The sequence below is a fragment of the Calonectris borealis genome, chromosome 2 (assembly GCF_964195595.1).
Source record: "Calonectris borealis chromosome 2, bCalBor7.hap1.2, whole genome shotgun sequence".
NCBI lineage: Eukaryota > Metazoa > Chordata > Aves > Procellariiformes > Procellariidae > Calonectris > Calonectris borealis.
The window spans coordinates 10,947,800-10,961,365 of NC_134313.1; the positions used below are offsets into that span (position 1 = coordinate 10,947,800).

Here is a 13,566-nt window from a genome sequence, read left to right on the forward strand (position 1 = left end):
TTCCATTTTTCTGGGGATGCAGGTCAACATTTTGCTATGGTTGATAAGGCAGTACTCTCACTGACTTCTCAATTACTCCCGTGTCTGCTGTGTAAGTAGTTTCCAGTGTTCTGAGTATTCTGTCAGCTGAAAAAAAGGTTAGCTGTGCAACACACAATTGGTATGGATTGCTTTTTTCTTTGCAGTATATATTTAATAAAGTAACATCTGCCATTAATGTGGACCAACAACTGATTGTGTTGTAGAACAAAAACAGGTGGATGTTATCAGTGAGCTTATCTAGTAGTTAATTGTTTCAATTATTGTAATCGAAATTCTGCTAATAGCTCACTGATTATTTCAGTTAACTAATAGAGGATTTACACCTTTTCTCTTTTTTTCATTTTTGAAAAGGAAAATTATTTCTGCATTTTTCTTAAAAGTGGCAATGAGATAAGTTTAAGAGTAAAAAGAAATATGAGTGACCATATTGTTTACCATGTACGAAAAAGTACAAAATAAATATCTAGATGTTTGTGATATGGTAGATGTACTAAGCTAATTTCTCTTGCATAGCTGGAGTCTTAACTGTGTAATTAAATTCAATTTCAACTCAAGTGGGTTCATTAATACTTACGTAACAGATTGAAAATATTTTCTTTCTTCCAAATTTTATTTCGGGAAGATGGTTAAAGGCTCTCCTGAATCAACTAGTACCAAGAAGACTACATTTCAAAAGATGTAAGGAATAAATAGTGGTGGGAAATCTAAGCACTGAAAAAGAAATCTAAGCATTGAAAAAGAGAAGTCATCTCCTCAGAATAACCATGAATTGCAATTTTCTTTTTTTGCTGATCGTTGAAGTAATAGATTTTTAAAGACTGTGAATACATTATTTGGGCTGGCAAAGTAGAGGAATGTGCTTAAGACACATTGGCCTCATCCAGTGAGAGGGAAGGAAATATTTAAATAAAGGATAAATACCTTTTATTTTGATTCCAACACAAGGATTGTGATTTTGGAGGGGTAATAGTAAATAGAATTTATAAATAGGTTTTGCCTTTCCTTTTTGGAAAGGAGGGGTCCAGATGCATTCTGCTTTTGTGCATATACCTTTTCTTCATGTCATCTTTCCAAATGCTTGTCAAACATGGCAACTTCTACCCATTTTGAGAAAACCTTCCTTTTTTGCCTTTTAGCTGTTCTATACCTCAAATAAATGGAGGATGTTTGTGTGACTGCCCTGAAATTGTTTCTTCTTAATGTCTGGAAAAGTTTGAAACATCTAACTATTTCAGTTTACTGCTTGCTGTTACAAAAGGAACTCGTTGACACCAAAGGAACAGCAAGTATTTTAACAAGAATTGTTATTTCTTTCAGCTTTCTCAAGCCAAGGCAGGAAAGCTAAACCCACATGTCCATGTAGAGTATGAATGGAATCTTCGGCAGGAAGAAATTGACGAAAGTGATGATGACTTAGATGATAAGGTGAGCATGAATTACTGATACAGCTTTGCACAAAAACTGTCAAAATTTTTGTTCTGTGGAAAGGGAATGGAACCCACTTTAACCTTTTTTTTCTTATAGTTTTTTTTTGGGGGAAAAAAGCTAGTTTTGAGGCTTGTATTAAAGACTGCTGGAGTGCTTTTTGAATACACTTTATCAACCTGGTTATTTTGGACTCAAGTTTCAGAAGTTTTGCTTTGAAAAGACATACAATATAATATAAATCAGTAAATGTAGATTACTTTGTCATTTTATTCCCTTCTGAATTCTAGGTTGTTAATTTTTAGCTGGAGGAAATCCAAAGCTTTTTTTCCCATAAATTAATTAAAAACCTAGTTATTGAATAAATAACTCTATTTTTCAAAAACTGTGCTGTGCATTTTATTCCTGATGAAAAAAAGAAGTAATGGAAAGACAAAACTTGAGGGCATAGGATAATTGCCATCCTAGAACATGTGAAAACTTAGCCTCAGTGTCCTACTTTAGCAAGTCAGTTAATTACTCTGTGCTCTGTTTCTGTAATAAATGCAAATACACCTCTCCTATTTTATATGGGTGCTGTAGAAAGAAATGTGGTCAACTTTTCACTTTCTGTGACGCTTGGGACTGAAAAATTCAGAAACCGAAATAATTTACACGTCCTCAAGGACAGCAGAGACAAAATGATTCTCTGTGCGGGGAGCCTCAGGAGGATGACTAATGCTGTATTGGAGATAATAGCCTGCCTGAAGCAGAGCTGCAGTGAAACAGATTGTGCTTCATATGCAGCTATGAATGTACAGCCGTCAAAAATTGCTGTGTAAAATTTCCTCATAGAGCAATTATATACGTTTAAAAGAAGAGGTGTACTACTGAATATATTGCTAGTTAGTCAACAAATAAATGTGATGTGTCAGAAGTGGTTATTTTATTTCTAATATGCATCAGTGGGGTAATATACTGCATCTTTGAGGATAACTGTCTGGTCTGAGTAAAGAGCTATTTGAACTGAAAATTACCCTTATATGCTAAAAACTTTACTAACCTTTTATTAACATATTATTTAGTATATTATTGTGTGTCTACTGCCTTAAGAATAAATCTAACTGCGTACATGATGATTTGTTGATGCTGCAATCTATATTTTTCAGTTAGAGGAGAGGATCTTTCAGGTTGGATCATTGAGAAAAGGAGGAATGTGGGCTTATTTGTCCAATAAAGAAAGAAATTATGCTCATGTTCACTAGAATATGTTCTGTTATATTCTTTCCTAAACATATAAACTATATTTAGTATTTAGACAGCTGTATAATGTATTTGTTTTTCTATTCACAGCCTAGTCCTATAAAAAAAGAAAGATCTCCAAGACCCCAAAGTTTTTGTCACTCTTCGAGCATTTCTCCCCAAGACAAAATGACTCATCCTGCATTTAGCACTCCTAGAGACAAGCAACGACTCTCCTATGGAGCTTTTACCAATCAGATCTTTGCTTCTACAAGCACAGATTCACCCACCTCTCCAACTGCAGATGCTCCTCCTCTTCCTCCTAGAAATGCTGGCAAAGGTAAGTGTCTTCCAACTATGCTTGCGAGCAGTCATTTTTCCACAGTTGTCCTTCCTTTAACTAGGTCCTTTACACTGTTTCAAGATGTAGCTTGTTTTTCTTATTACGTTGATGTAGTAATATAGTACAATGCAAGTTCAAAACTTTTTTTAAAAAAAAAAAGCAGGGGACACACTTTGTAATGGACTCATTCATAACAGTGTACATGAATGGGTGAAAAACTAAAGTAATACTCTGCTAAATAAAAGTCGGCTTTTTTATGTAGAAATCCTGTTCATATTTTGGAGAAGCATTTTTAAGCATTTACAGTCACATACAAGTGTTTTAGAAGAAGGCTAATGGTGCGTAGTGCTATACGATGATGTGTTGTGTAGTGTCTGCCAGAGAGAGTGAAGAAACAAAGGTTTGGAGGAGAGGAGGTGTAAGAAGACTCCCTCTCCTTGCAGTCAGACAGTGTAGAAAAAGAAAAATATCAGAATGACCTGTGAAGTGCTAAGCAGGTTGGTATTAAAGTTCCTTCCCTCTCAGTGCATCAACACCCTCCTCTTCCATTGTTCCATTTTGGTGAGTGCTAGAGGGGTGTAAAGTACGCAGAGAAAATACCAAACCTATTGCCAGATAGTTAACAAGTCACTTACACACTGAAGGTCTGAACTAAAGATCACCCATTCTTCTTTGAGTGAAACAACTGTTTTACTCTTGTAGAATTATCCATAAGGAAAGTCTGTGCTACAGTTCAATCAGTTTTGCAATCTACATTTAGTTGAAATGAATGAGATGCTTTTTCTTCTTAATAATAGTAGTGACACTCTTGGTAGTGCTTGAAAGGGAAGAGAACTTATTTCCGTATGAGACTTACTCTTGCAGCTGTAGTGGATGGTGGTTCTTTGACCTAGATGTCACCGAAATCGGGAAGGAACCTCGTAACACCAATGTAGTGTTAAAAGGCAGGCATTCTTTATTAGCAGCGCTGGGGACACGGGGGATCGCTCCACCACAGCGTGTCCAATTTGTTGCACCTTTCACCATAAATTTATACAACAAAATCATAAATATACATAGCATTACATCATTTACTAATACATATGCATGACTAGTCTTCGCTTCGTATTAAAATGAGCTCTCCTCCCATTTGCGCCTGCGCACTGTTGCTTGGTGGTGGTCGTCAGGGGTCTTGGAGATGAAGGCCAGTGACTCCTCTTCGTCACCGTTGGCTGACCCTTTTACTTTGCGCAGACTCAGTGGCCTTTTGGCTTCTATCCGACCTAGGTGATTTGCTTCAACTGGTTTCTTCTAAGCATCAGTTGCTTCTTACAATAGTATGCTAAATTATCTTCTAATATTTAACAAACCAACAGTCCCTCATGTTCCTAAATTTATTTGTACTGTACTGTACTATAGAAACATGAACAGAACACTCTACCTGAATTTATAATAACTATTTGTTTCAAACATTACTCCTAGCAACTAGTGATTTCTTTTGATCATTAGTTTGATTGGAATTTAACCCAATCATGGTTTGGGGCTTTACAGAGAAATTTAAAGTAGCATAGCAGCACTGCTTTGTAACTGTGTGGTAACATTTCCCCCCCTTGGAAGTCTTGAAATTTTATTTAATTTCAATACTTCCACAATATTAACTATTTACAAAAGCAGGATTCGTGTTTGCTAGATTGTAATTGTCACCACTATTTCCTACTAGTGCGAGAGTGATCTTTCGATCAACGGCAGCCTTCCTTGTGAATTCTCTTTTCAAGCAATAATAGATAAGCAATATTACTAGGGAAATAATTAACAAACACAGTACTAATTAAAAATTTTACCCAGGAACTTAGGTTCCATCCCAGTCCACTAAAGATTTTGTCAAACCAATTTTCTTGCATGTCTGTTTGAATTTCTTGAGTGTTCTTTTCTATTTGTCCTAACAAATCCAAATCATGTTCTACATCTTGTGTAACATTTGGGATATGTATGCAACAATGATCAATTCTATCTTTCAAATATCCACAAACTCCATGTTCTTTTAACAGAAGCATATCTAGAGCCATTCTATTTTGCAAAGTCATTTTTGAAGTGGCTTGGAGTTGTAAATTTAATTGTTTAAACCCTTTTCTTGTCACATTAGCTAATTTTTCTACTTGTCCTGTTAATTTATATAACCAAGCCCTATTCCTATACGTTGATAGGGGAGTTAACAAGGACTCTAAGGCCCAGCCAATTTTCACTCCTACTGAGGGTTCATTCCATTTTTCTTCCTCAACTTGTGACCTCTTTGCACGAACCAATCTTAAATTTTCAAGAGCACCCTTAAAAGGAGCCCTTTTCCAAATTGGGCATAATGTTGGCATTCCTAAAGTAATTTGCCTCACCTTTTTATCCATGGATAAATGGGTGGTCCAGGTTCCATCACTCATTGCCCAAACTAAATGTCCTGGACTTTGAATAGTGGATTTCTTGCAACTAAAAACTGCATCTCTTTTAAGCTTATATGGATCATTAAGAATCAAATCATTTTTAAGACCTCTACACCAACACCCATATTTCAATGCAGCTGCCAAAGGGGGAATATTTTGAATTGTTTTGTCTATTGTACTACAATTATATATTTTTTTACAACTCCACCAAGATACTATATTTTCCTTTTCTCGGGAAGCGGCTTCTTTATCATTAATAACTGATAAAGCTTGAAAAACTGCTCCATCCCAAGTAAAGCACCAAGATATATTAGAGATATATTGAAATTGAGACAGAATTGTCATTGACCATACGGAATCCCATACAACTTTTCCTTGAGCGGTCTGGTTGGTTTGTCTACAATCCCATTCCATAACTATTTGGCTAACATTTTTCTTTACTGGCTCCTTATATGAGCACCATCCCACATTATTAAATCTTCCAATTTTAGTGAAAACAGACCCTGGAAGTTTCTCACAATCTGACCTACTTCCGGGACTTTTCCACTGTTTCTGAATGTAATCAATGCGTTCCTGCCATTGCTGTTTTGGACGTTGCTCACAATGAAGCTCATCTTTATTCAAATTTGTCGTTAAAATTCCCCATGGAATCGACTCACCTACTGCTCTCGGAATTGGGAGGCATGCCGTTATTTGGGTGACATTTTGCAATTTAGCAAACTCCTTTATCAATCCTATCATTAGATTTTCTTCCGGAGTCCTTTTGGGAATGTGTATCAATTGCTCTGATGAATCTTCAATTTCTGTTTTGTTCATTTGATTTCCTTCTTCTCCAAATAAAGTTCCCACCAATATTAATTGCCAGATTAACATACATTTTCTTACAATCAGACACATTTTAGAGTCAATTTTGCAGTTTCTGGATCCCTATTAATAATTTTCCACGACGGGGCCTTCTTTACTCGAGTGTAATGTATCCACGGCTCCACTCCTTCTACTTTGATTGCAGTGTAAGTTGTTAACAGTACCTGGAAGGGTCCCTTCCACTTCTCCTGCAGTGGTTCAGAGTTCCAGGTTCTTACATATACAAGATCACCTGGCTGATACTGATGTACAGGCGTATCCAAGGCAAGTGATCTAGTCAATACCACATATCTTCGGAGTGCTCCAAGGACTTTCCCTAAAGAAATCAAATATCTTTTCAAATCAGTTTCCCCAGTTACCTTCATATCCCCTGGGATTAAAGGAATTTGGTATGCCTTACCATACAAAATTTCATATGGACTTACACCGTCTTTTGATCTTGGTTGAATTCTAATTCTTAAAAGAGCCAACGGTAAAGCCTGTGGCCACCTCAAAGATGTTTCCTGGCAAATTTTACTTATCTGTCTTTTCAATGTTTGATTCATTCTCTCTATTTTTCCACTTGACTGTGGTCTCCAGGGGGTATGTAGGTCCCACTTGATGCCTAAAATTTTGCTAATTTGCTGGACCATTTCTGCCACGAAATGCGGTCCCCTATCAGAAGACATTCCTATCGGTACTCCAAATCTAGGTATTATTTCTTTCAATAATATTTTGACTACCTCTTTGGCTTTGTTGGTGCGGCAAGGAAAGGCCTCCGGCCATCCAGAAAATGTGTCAATCAACACTAACAAATATCTACACCCATTTTGCCTGGGTAACTCAGAAAAATCAATTTGCCAATAATCTCCAGGAGAATTTCCTTGCTTTATTACTCCTAACGGTGGCTTCTTTTGGTTCAAAGGATTATTCTTATGACAAATTAGACACTTAGCTACTATTAATTTAACTATTCCTGTCATTCCCACGCAAACTGCAAATGTTTTCAAATTAGATATCATTGCATCTATTCCCCAATGTGTCTGCTCATGCTTTTCTTTTGCAAGTTCTATCATAACCTGCGGGGTCACTATTACTTGTTTTTCCGGTGTTACCCACCATCCTTCGGCATTTTGGGATGCCTTTAATTGCTCTGCCAATTGGTTATCCAATTTACTATATTTTGGTTTTAAATCAGGGAGTTTTATGTGTTTTACTGGTACTAGTGCAAGGATGCCTTGTTTTGCTGCCTCTTTCGCAGCTTTATCTGCCAATCGATTACCTATGTTTACTACTGTTTGACCAAATTGGTGGGCTTTGCAATGCATTACTGCTACTTCTTTCGGTTTCTGTACGTCTTCTAGAAGTTGGAGAATTTCTTCCTTGTATTTTATAGATGTTCCTTGAGCTGATAACAATCCTCTCTCTTTCCAAATAGCTCCATGAGCATGGATCACACCAAACGCATATTTAGAATCAGTCCAAATGTTTACCCTTTTTCCCTCGGCAATTTGCAGAGCTCGCCTTAATGCAACCAGTTCTGCTTTCTGTGCTGAGGTATTTGTAGGCAGCATCCTTGATTCCAGTACCTCGGTGGTGGTGACAACAGCATACCCGGCCATTCGCTTTCCTTCCTGGACAAAGCTGCTTCCATCAGTAAACAGTTCCAAGTCAGGATGTTCCAGAGGTTCATCTCTCAAATCCAATCTACTGGAATAGACTTGTTCAATGGTTAGCAAACAATCATGTTCTAAACTTTCTGCTGGATTCTCTGTTGTTAGAAATATTGCTGGATTGACAATTGGTGTGGTTTTCAATTCCACATCATCTTGTTCCAATAGGACAACCTGGTATTTTAGCATTCTGCTAGGGGACAACCAATGACCCCCCTTTTGCTCTAGAACAGTTATCACCATGTGTGGGGCATATACTACCATCTTCTGTCCCATAGTCAACTTTCGAGCCTCTTGGATCAACAACACTGTTGCTGCTACAGCGCGCAAACATCCCGGCCATCCTTTACTCACATTATCAAGTTACCCAACCGGTCTTTTCCAGGATCCCAGTCTTTGTGTCAGCACTCCCAGAGCCAGATGTTGTCTCTCGTGCACAAACAGCTCGAACGGCTTAGTCACATCAGGTAGTCCTAAAGCAGGAGCCATCATCAATGCTTTCTTTAGTTCTTTAAATGACTTTCGGCATTCAGGTGTCCAGGTCAAATACCGGTCTTTGGATTCTTTCAAAGCCTCGTATAGTGGCTTTACATATAGTCCATAGTCCACAATCCAAAGTCGGCACCATCCAACCATTCCCAAAAAGGCTCTCAATTCCTTTGGGCTATTGGGTTCAGGGGTCTGACAAATTGCTTCCTTTCTTTCATTCCCCAATTGTCTTTGTCCCTGGGATATTTCAAAACCCAGGTAAATCACAGTTTCTTTTCCTATTTGGGCCTTAGTCTTAGAGACTCTATATCCACCTTGGCCCAGGAAGTTCAATAAACTAATAGTACTCTCGAGGCACTCCTTTTTGTTTTCTGCCGCTATCAAGATGTCATCCACATACTGTAACAATGTGCCTTTCCCTTGATTCTGTCTCTTCCATATTTCCAATTCTTTTGCCAATTGGTTTCCAAATATTGTAGGGCTATTTTTAAACCCTTGTGGAAGTACAGTCCATGTCAATTGTGTCTTCCGTCCTGTGGTAGGGCTTTCCCATTCAAAAGCAAATATGCTTTGGCTTTTTGCATCCAGGGGTATGCAAAAGAAGGCATCCTTTAAATCCAGTACCGTAAACCATTTATGTTCCTCTTTTAGAGAGGTCAATAAAGTATATGGGTTAGCTACAACTGGATGCATATCTTGCACTATTTGATTTATAGCTCTCAAATCTTGAACTAATCGATATTCTTTTCCTCCAGATTTCTTTACTGGCAATATGGGAGTGTTATATTCTGATTCACATTCTACCAAGAGCCCATATTCTAAAAATTTTGTAATCAATTCTTCTAATCCTTTCCGAGCCTCCCACTTAATGGGGTATTGTTTTTGTCTTACCGGCTTGGCTCCAGGTTTCAGGTTTACTTTTACCGGTTCTGCCAACTTAGATCGTCCTGGTTTTCCACTCGCCCAAACCAATGGAATTACTGCATTTTCCACTTCTTCTGGAATTTGTTCTTCCTTGGGGAAATCCTGCAACATAAACGCCTTTGCCTCTATAATTTTTGACTCCGGTACTAACAATTTAATTTCCCCATCTCTAAAAGTTATCTGTGCATTTAACTTACTCAACAAATCTCGCCCTAATAAGGGCAATGGGCATTCTGGCATATATAAAAACTGATGAGTTACCCACCGCTTTCCCAATTTAAACTTTAATGGTTCTAAAAAGGGTCGGTTCTCTCTTTGCCCTGTCGCACCAACAACATTAACTGATTTACTACTAAGTCCCCCCTTACACATATTTAGTACTGAATAGGTAGCTCCTGTATCTACTAAAAATTCTATTTCTTCATCCCCTAGCCTTAACATTACCAGAGGTTCAGCTAGGGTTGATTCCTCCGGTCCCCTTCATAAATCTTCGTCCAAGGTCATCAATTTAACTGCTTGAAGAGTTGGATCTAATTCTCTAATTTTGGGGCATTCTCTCTTCCAGTGTCCATGCTCCTTGCACGCGGCACATTGATCTTCCGCCAATCGGAGGTTTACCCTTTCTCTATCTCCAACATTCATTCCACGTCCTCTTCCTCTACCTCTACCCCTCCTATTATTTCCAGCTAGAACAGCCAGCAATTTTCCATCCCTTCGTGCATCCCTTCGTGCTTGTCTTAATTCTTTCTCTTTTTCTCTATTATTATACACAGTCCATGCAACTTCAAGCATTTTACCCAAATTCCTAGATTCAGAACCTTCCAATTTCTGAAGTTTCTTCCTAATGTCTGGGGCCGACTGGCCCATAAATATAGAGGCCAATTGCGCTTCTTCATCTGGTTTATCTAAATCTAAATTAGTATATTTTCTAGCAGTCACCTTCAGTCTTTCCATGAAGGCTGAGGGAGACTCATTTGGTTCTTGTCTTACATCATATAATTTTGACCAATTCATTGCCTTGGGCATTGCATGTCTCACACCGTATAAAATCCACCTCTGATATCTATTTAACATCTCTCTGGGCCCTGGTTGATTAGGGTCCCATTCAGGATTCACGGATGGAAAATTCTGTTCCACTGTTCCCTGTAAACCCCCGTTAGCATGTGCCCCTTCTACCTGCTTCCTAGCAGCATTTAATACCATCCCTTTATCAGTATCATCAAGCAAAGCATCCAATATCACTTGTAAGTCACTCCAATCTGGTCGCAATGCGAAAAACAAATCAACATATGCCATTTCATCCCATTTACCTTCCCTCTTACAAAATAACATCAGTTGTAGGATGGTATTATATTGCAATGTTCCATTCTCTGGCCATTTTTCCCCATCTTCCAATTTATACATGGGCCACCAATTATTACAATATTCAATTAGCTGTTTCCGAGTCAAAGGATCACCCCCCAAATCTTTCCAATGCTTCAAAATACATCCCAAGGGTGTTCTTTGTGGGACCGGTTTCTTGCTCGGAAAAGTACCCATCCTCCAAAGACTAGTTGAGTGTGATTGTGCACTATCACCAGTCACTAGTCAGAGGGACCCCAACCCCTGGTGGAGCTCCCTCTCCGGGGCCTCTTACCCCTTCCTTTACCCGGGTCTCTAGCCCAACCCTGCGAAGCTTTCACCGCGACTTATGGGCAGGCGTTATTACTAGGTACCTCTCAGCCCAACTCTGCGTAGCTTTCGCCGCGCCTTACGAGCAGACCGCGGGGACTCTACCCCTTTCCTTTTTTTTAGAAAAGAATGCCTTTTTACCTGTTCCAGGGGACTTGCTTTGAATTCTTCGGTCCGGGGATCAGAGGTTCTCCCCGAGAATCCCTCGGTGCCGGCTGGAGGTCCTGTGATCCCACGGATCCGTCGAGATTCACAAGCAGGGTCCCATCTGGGTCGCCAAAACTGTCACCGAAATCGGGAAGGAACCTCGTAACACCAATGTAGTGTTAAAAGGCAGGCATTCTTTATTAGCAGCGCTGGGGACACGGGGGATCGCTCCACCACAGCGTGTCCAATTTGTTGCACCTTTCACCATAAATTTATACAACAAAATCATAAATATACATAGCATTACATCATTTACTAATACATATGCATGACTAGTCTTCGCTTCGTATTAAAATGAGCTCTCCTCCCATTTGCGCCTGCGCACTGTTGCTTGGTGGTGGTCGTCAGGGGTCTTGGAGATGAAGGCCAGTGACTCCTCTTCGTCACCGTTGGCTGACCCTTTTACTTTGCGCAGACTCAGTGGCCTTTTGGCTTCTATCCGACCTAGGTGATTTGCTTCAACTGGTTTCTTCTAAGCATCAGTTGCTTCTTACAATAGTATGCTAAATTATCTTCTAATATTTAACAAACCAACAGTCCCTCATGTTCCTAAATTTATTTGTACTGTACTGTACTATAGAAACATGAACAGAACACTCTACCTGAATTTATAATAACTATTTGTTTCAAACATTACTCCTAGCAACTAGTGATTTCTTTTGATCATTAGTTTGATTGGAATTTAACCCAATCATGGTTTGGGGCTTTACAGAGAAATTTAAAGTAGCATAGCAGCACTGCTTTGTAACTGTGTGGTAACATAGATAGCTATAAACTTCTAGTTTAGAGGATGTATTTATGGAACAAAACCTGTTACTTTACTATAATTTGTGCAAATCTACTTTTTAGAACAAAAAAAACCCTTCATTTTTTCCCTTTTTTTAACGTATTTAATTTAGAATAGCCAAATCATGTTTTTACAGTAGACTTGTTAGCAAAAACTTTAGTTGTGATGAAGGCTACAGTATAGTTTAAGGCTTCAGCAGTTATGCTGATGCTCCCTTTTGTTAGCACTGCTATAACTTCATACTTCATTTCCTCAACTGGTAGTTAACTTTGTTTTCAAAGAAAATGAAGAAATGCTCTCACTAAAATGTGAAAGAGTAAAAGGGACAGAACAGAGTGTGTTGGCATCAGGTGTCTGCTTTTACATGGTTCAGATGCTGTGCTTAAGAACCACTGTTCCACCATCAGTCTTTATCATGTACTGGCAACTTTCAAATGAATCCCTTGGCTCTCTTTGTTTAAACAGGTTTGTTTTTCATTAAGAGGCAAAGCAATTTTGCGAGGGTACGTGTTTTTCATATGAGATTTCATAATCCAAGTTTCTTTATATCAGTTTCATTGGGGACTCATTTCTAGTCCTTGTAACTTTATTAACCTTCCTGTTGGCATTACAAGCTTCTAACTTTTTCCTTCCTTTCCCCCATCTTTTTTACATGCTCTACCAGTCTGCTACTGATTGTCCATTGTCAGACACAGTATACTGGCTTAGATGTTCCTTCAGTCTGACCTAGGATAACTTTTTTTTGTCATGAAGTTGCAAGACTTGGAAACGAATCATGAATCCCATTTCCTTAAGAAGGTTAAGGAGTTTGGGTCTTGTATCTCTCTGCACACTGCTTAGTATGTTGTCAGCTTTCAATGGATTATAATGAACATTATTTCTTTGTCATTATATAGTGTAGCTCTCATACAGACTTATTCAGAAAATTGTCTTTTTCTCCAGGAAGGAGAATATTTACGTGCATATTTCATTCTAAGTATGTATTCAAGTTTCAGAAATGTTAGACATTTTCCTAGGTGTTCCTGCAAACTCCCAGATCAGTGAATCAACACAACACCAAAGCTACTTGGAAAGAAATGAAGCGTTGAGTTCTTGTGTGTTTTGATGTCAAGGATTATGCAAAAGAAATCCTTATTTATATTACAACGAAATAATATGATATTATCACAAAATACAGAGAACTATTGCCTTCTAATGGTAATAGTAACGTTAACTGCTTCATCAGAGTGGAAAATGCCAGATTCACAGTGTAAGTCTGAGTGAGAGGTTGAATGGAACTACTGTTACGTTAAAGTCACTAGGCTTCTCTGCTTCAAACATGACAAAATTTTACAGTCTGTGAGTGATGCTGTTTTTTTGGTTTATTTCCATTCAATAATATTGTAAAGGATTTAATCAATTTAAGAAGCTTCCATTAAATACATGCCTGTGTTACAGGAATAATTTAACAGACTCAAAATGACAGGGGAACAAAGTGACAAATGCATAGAACATTCATCAGTGTGGAAAAGTCACTCTAGAAGCATCATT

General features: G+C 38.3%; 1 protein-coding gene across 2 annotated transcripts in view; it reads left to right on the forward strand.

Annotated features, from left to right (window-relative positions):
* Nucleotides 1–13,566, forward strand: part of ASAP1 (ArfGAP with SH3 domain, ankyrin repeat and PH domain 1) — a 166,174-nt gene that overhangs the window by 129,067 nt on the left and 23,541 nt on the right. For both annotated transcript variants that reach the window (XM_075141157.1, XM_075141158.1), the window contains 2 exons: nt 1,360–1,467; nt 2,800–3,028. In XM_075141157.1, coding sequence (XP_074997258.1) covers nt 1,360–1,467; nt 2,800–3,028 — 337 coding nt within the window. The remainder of the gene's footprint in view (nt 1–1,359; nt 1,468–2,799; nt 3,029–13,566) is intronic.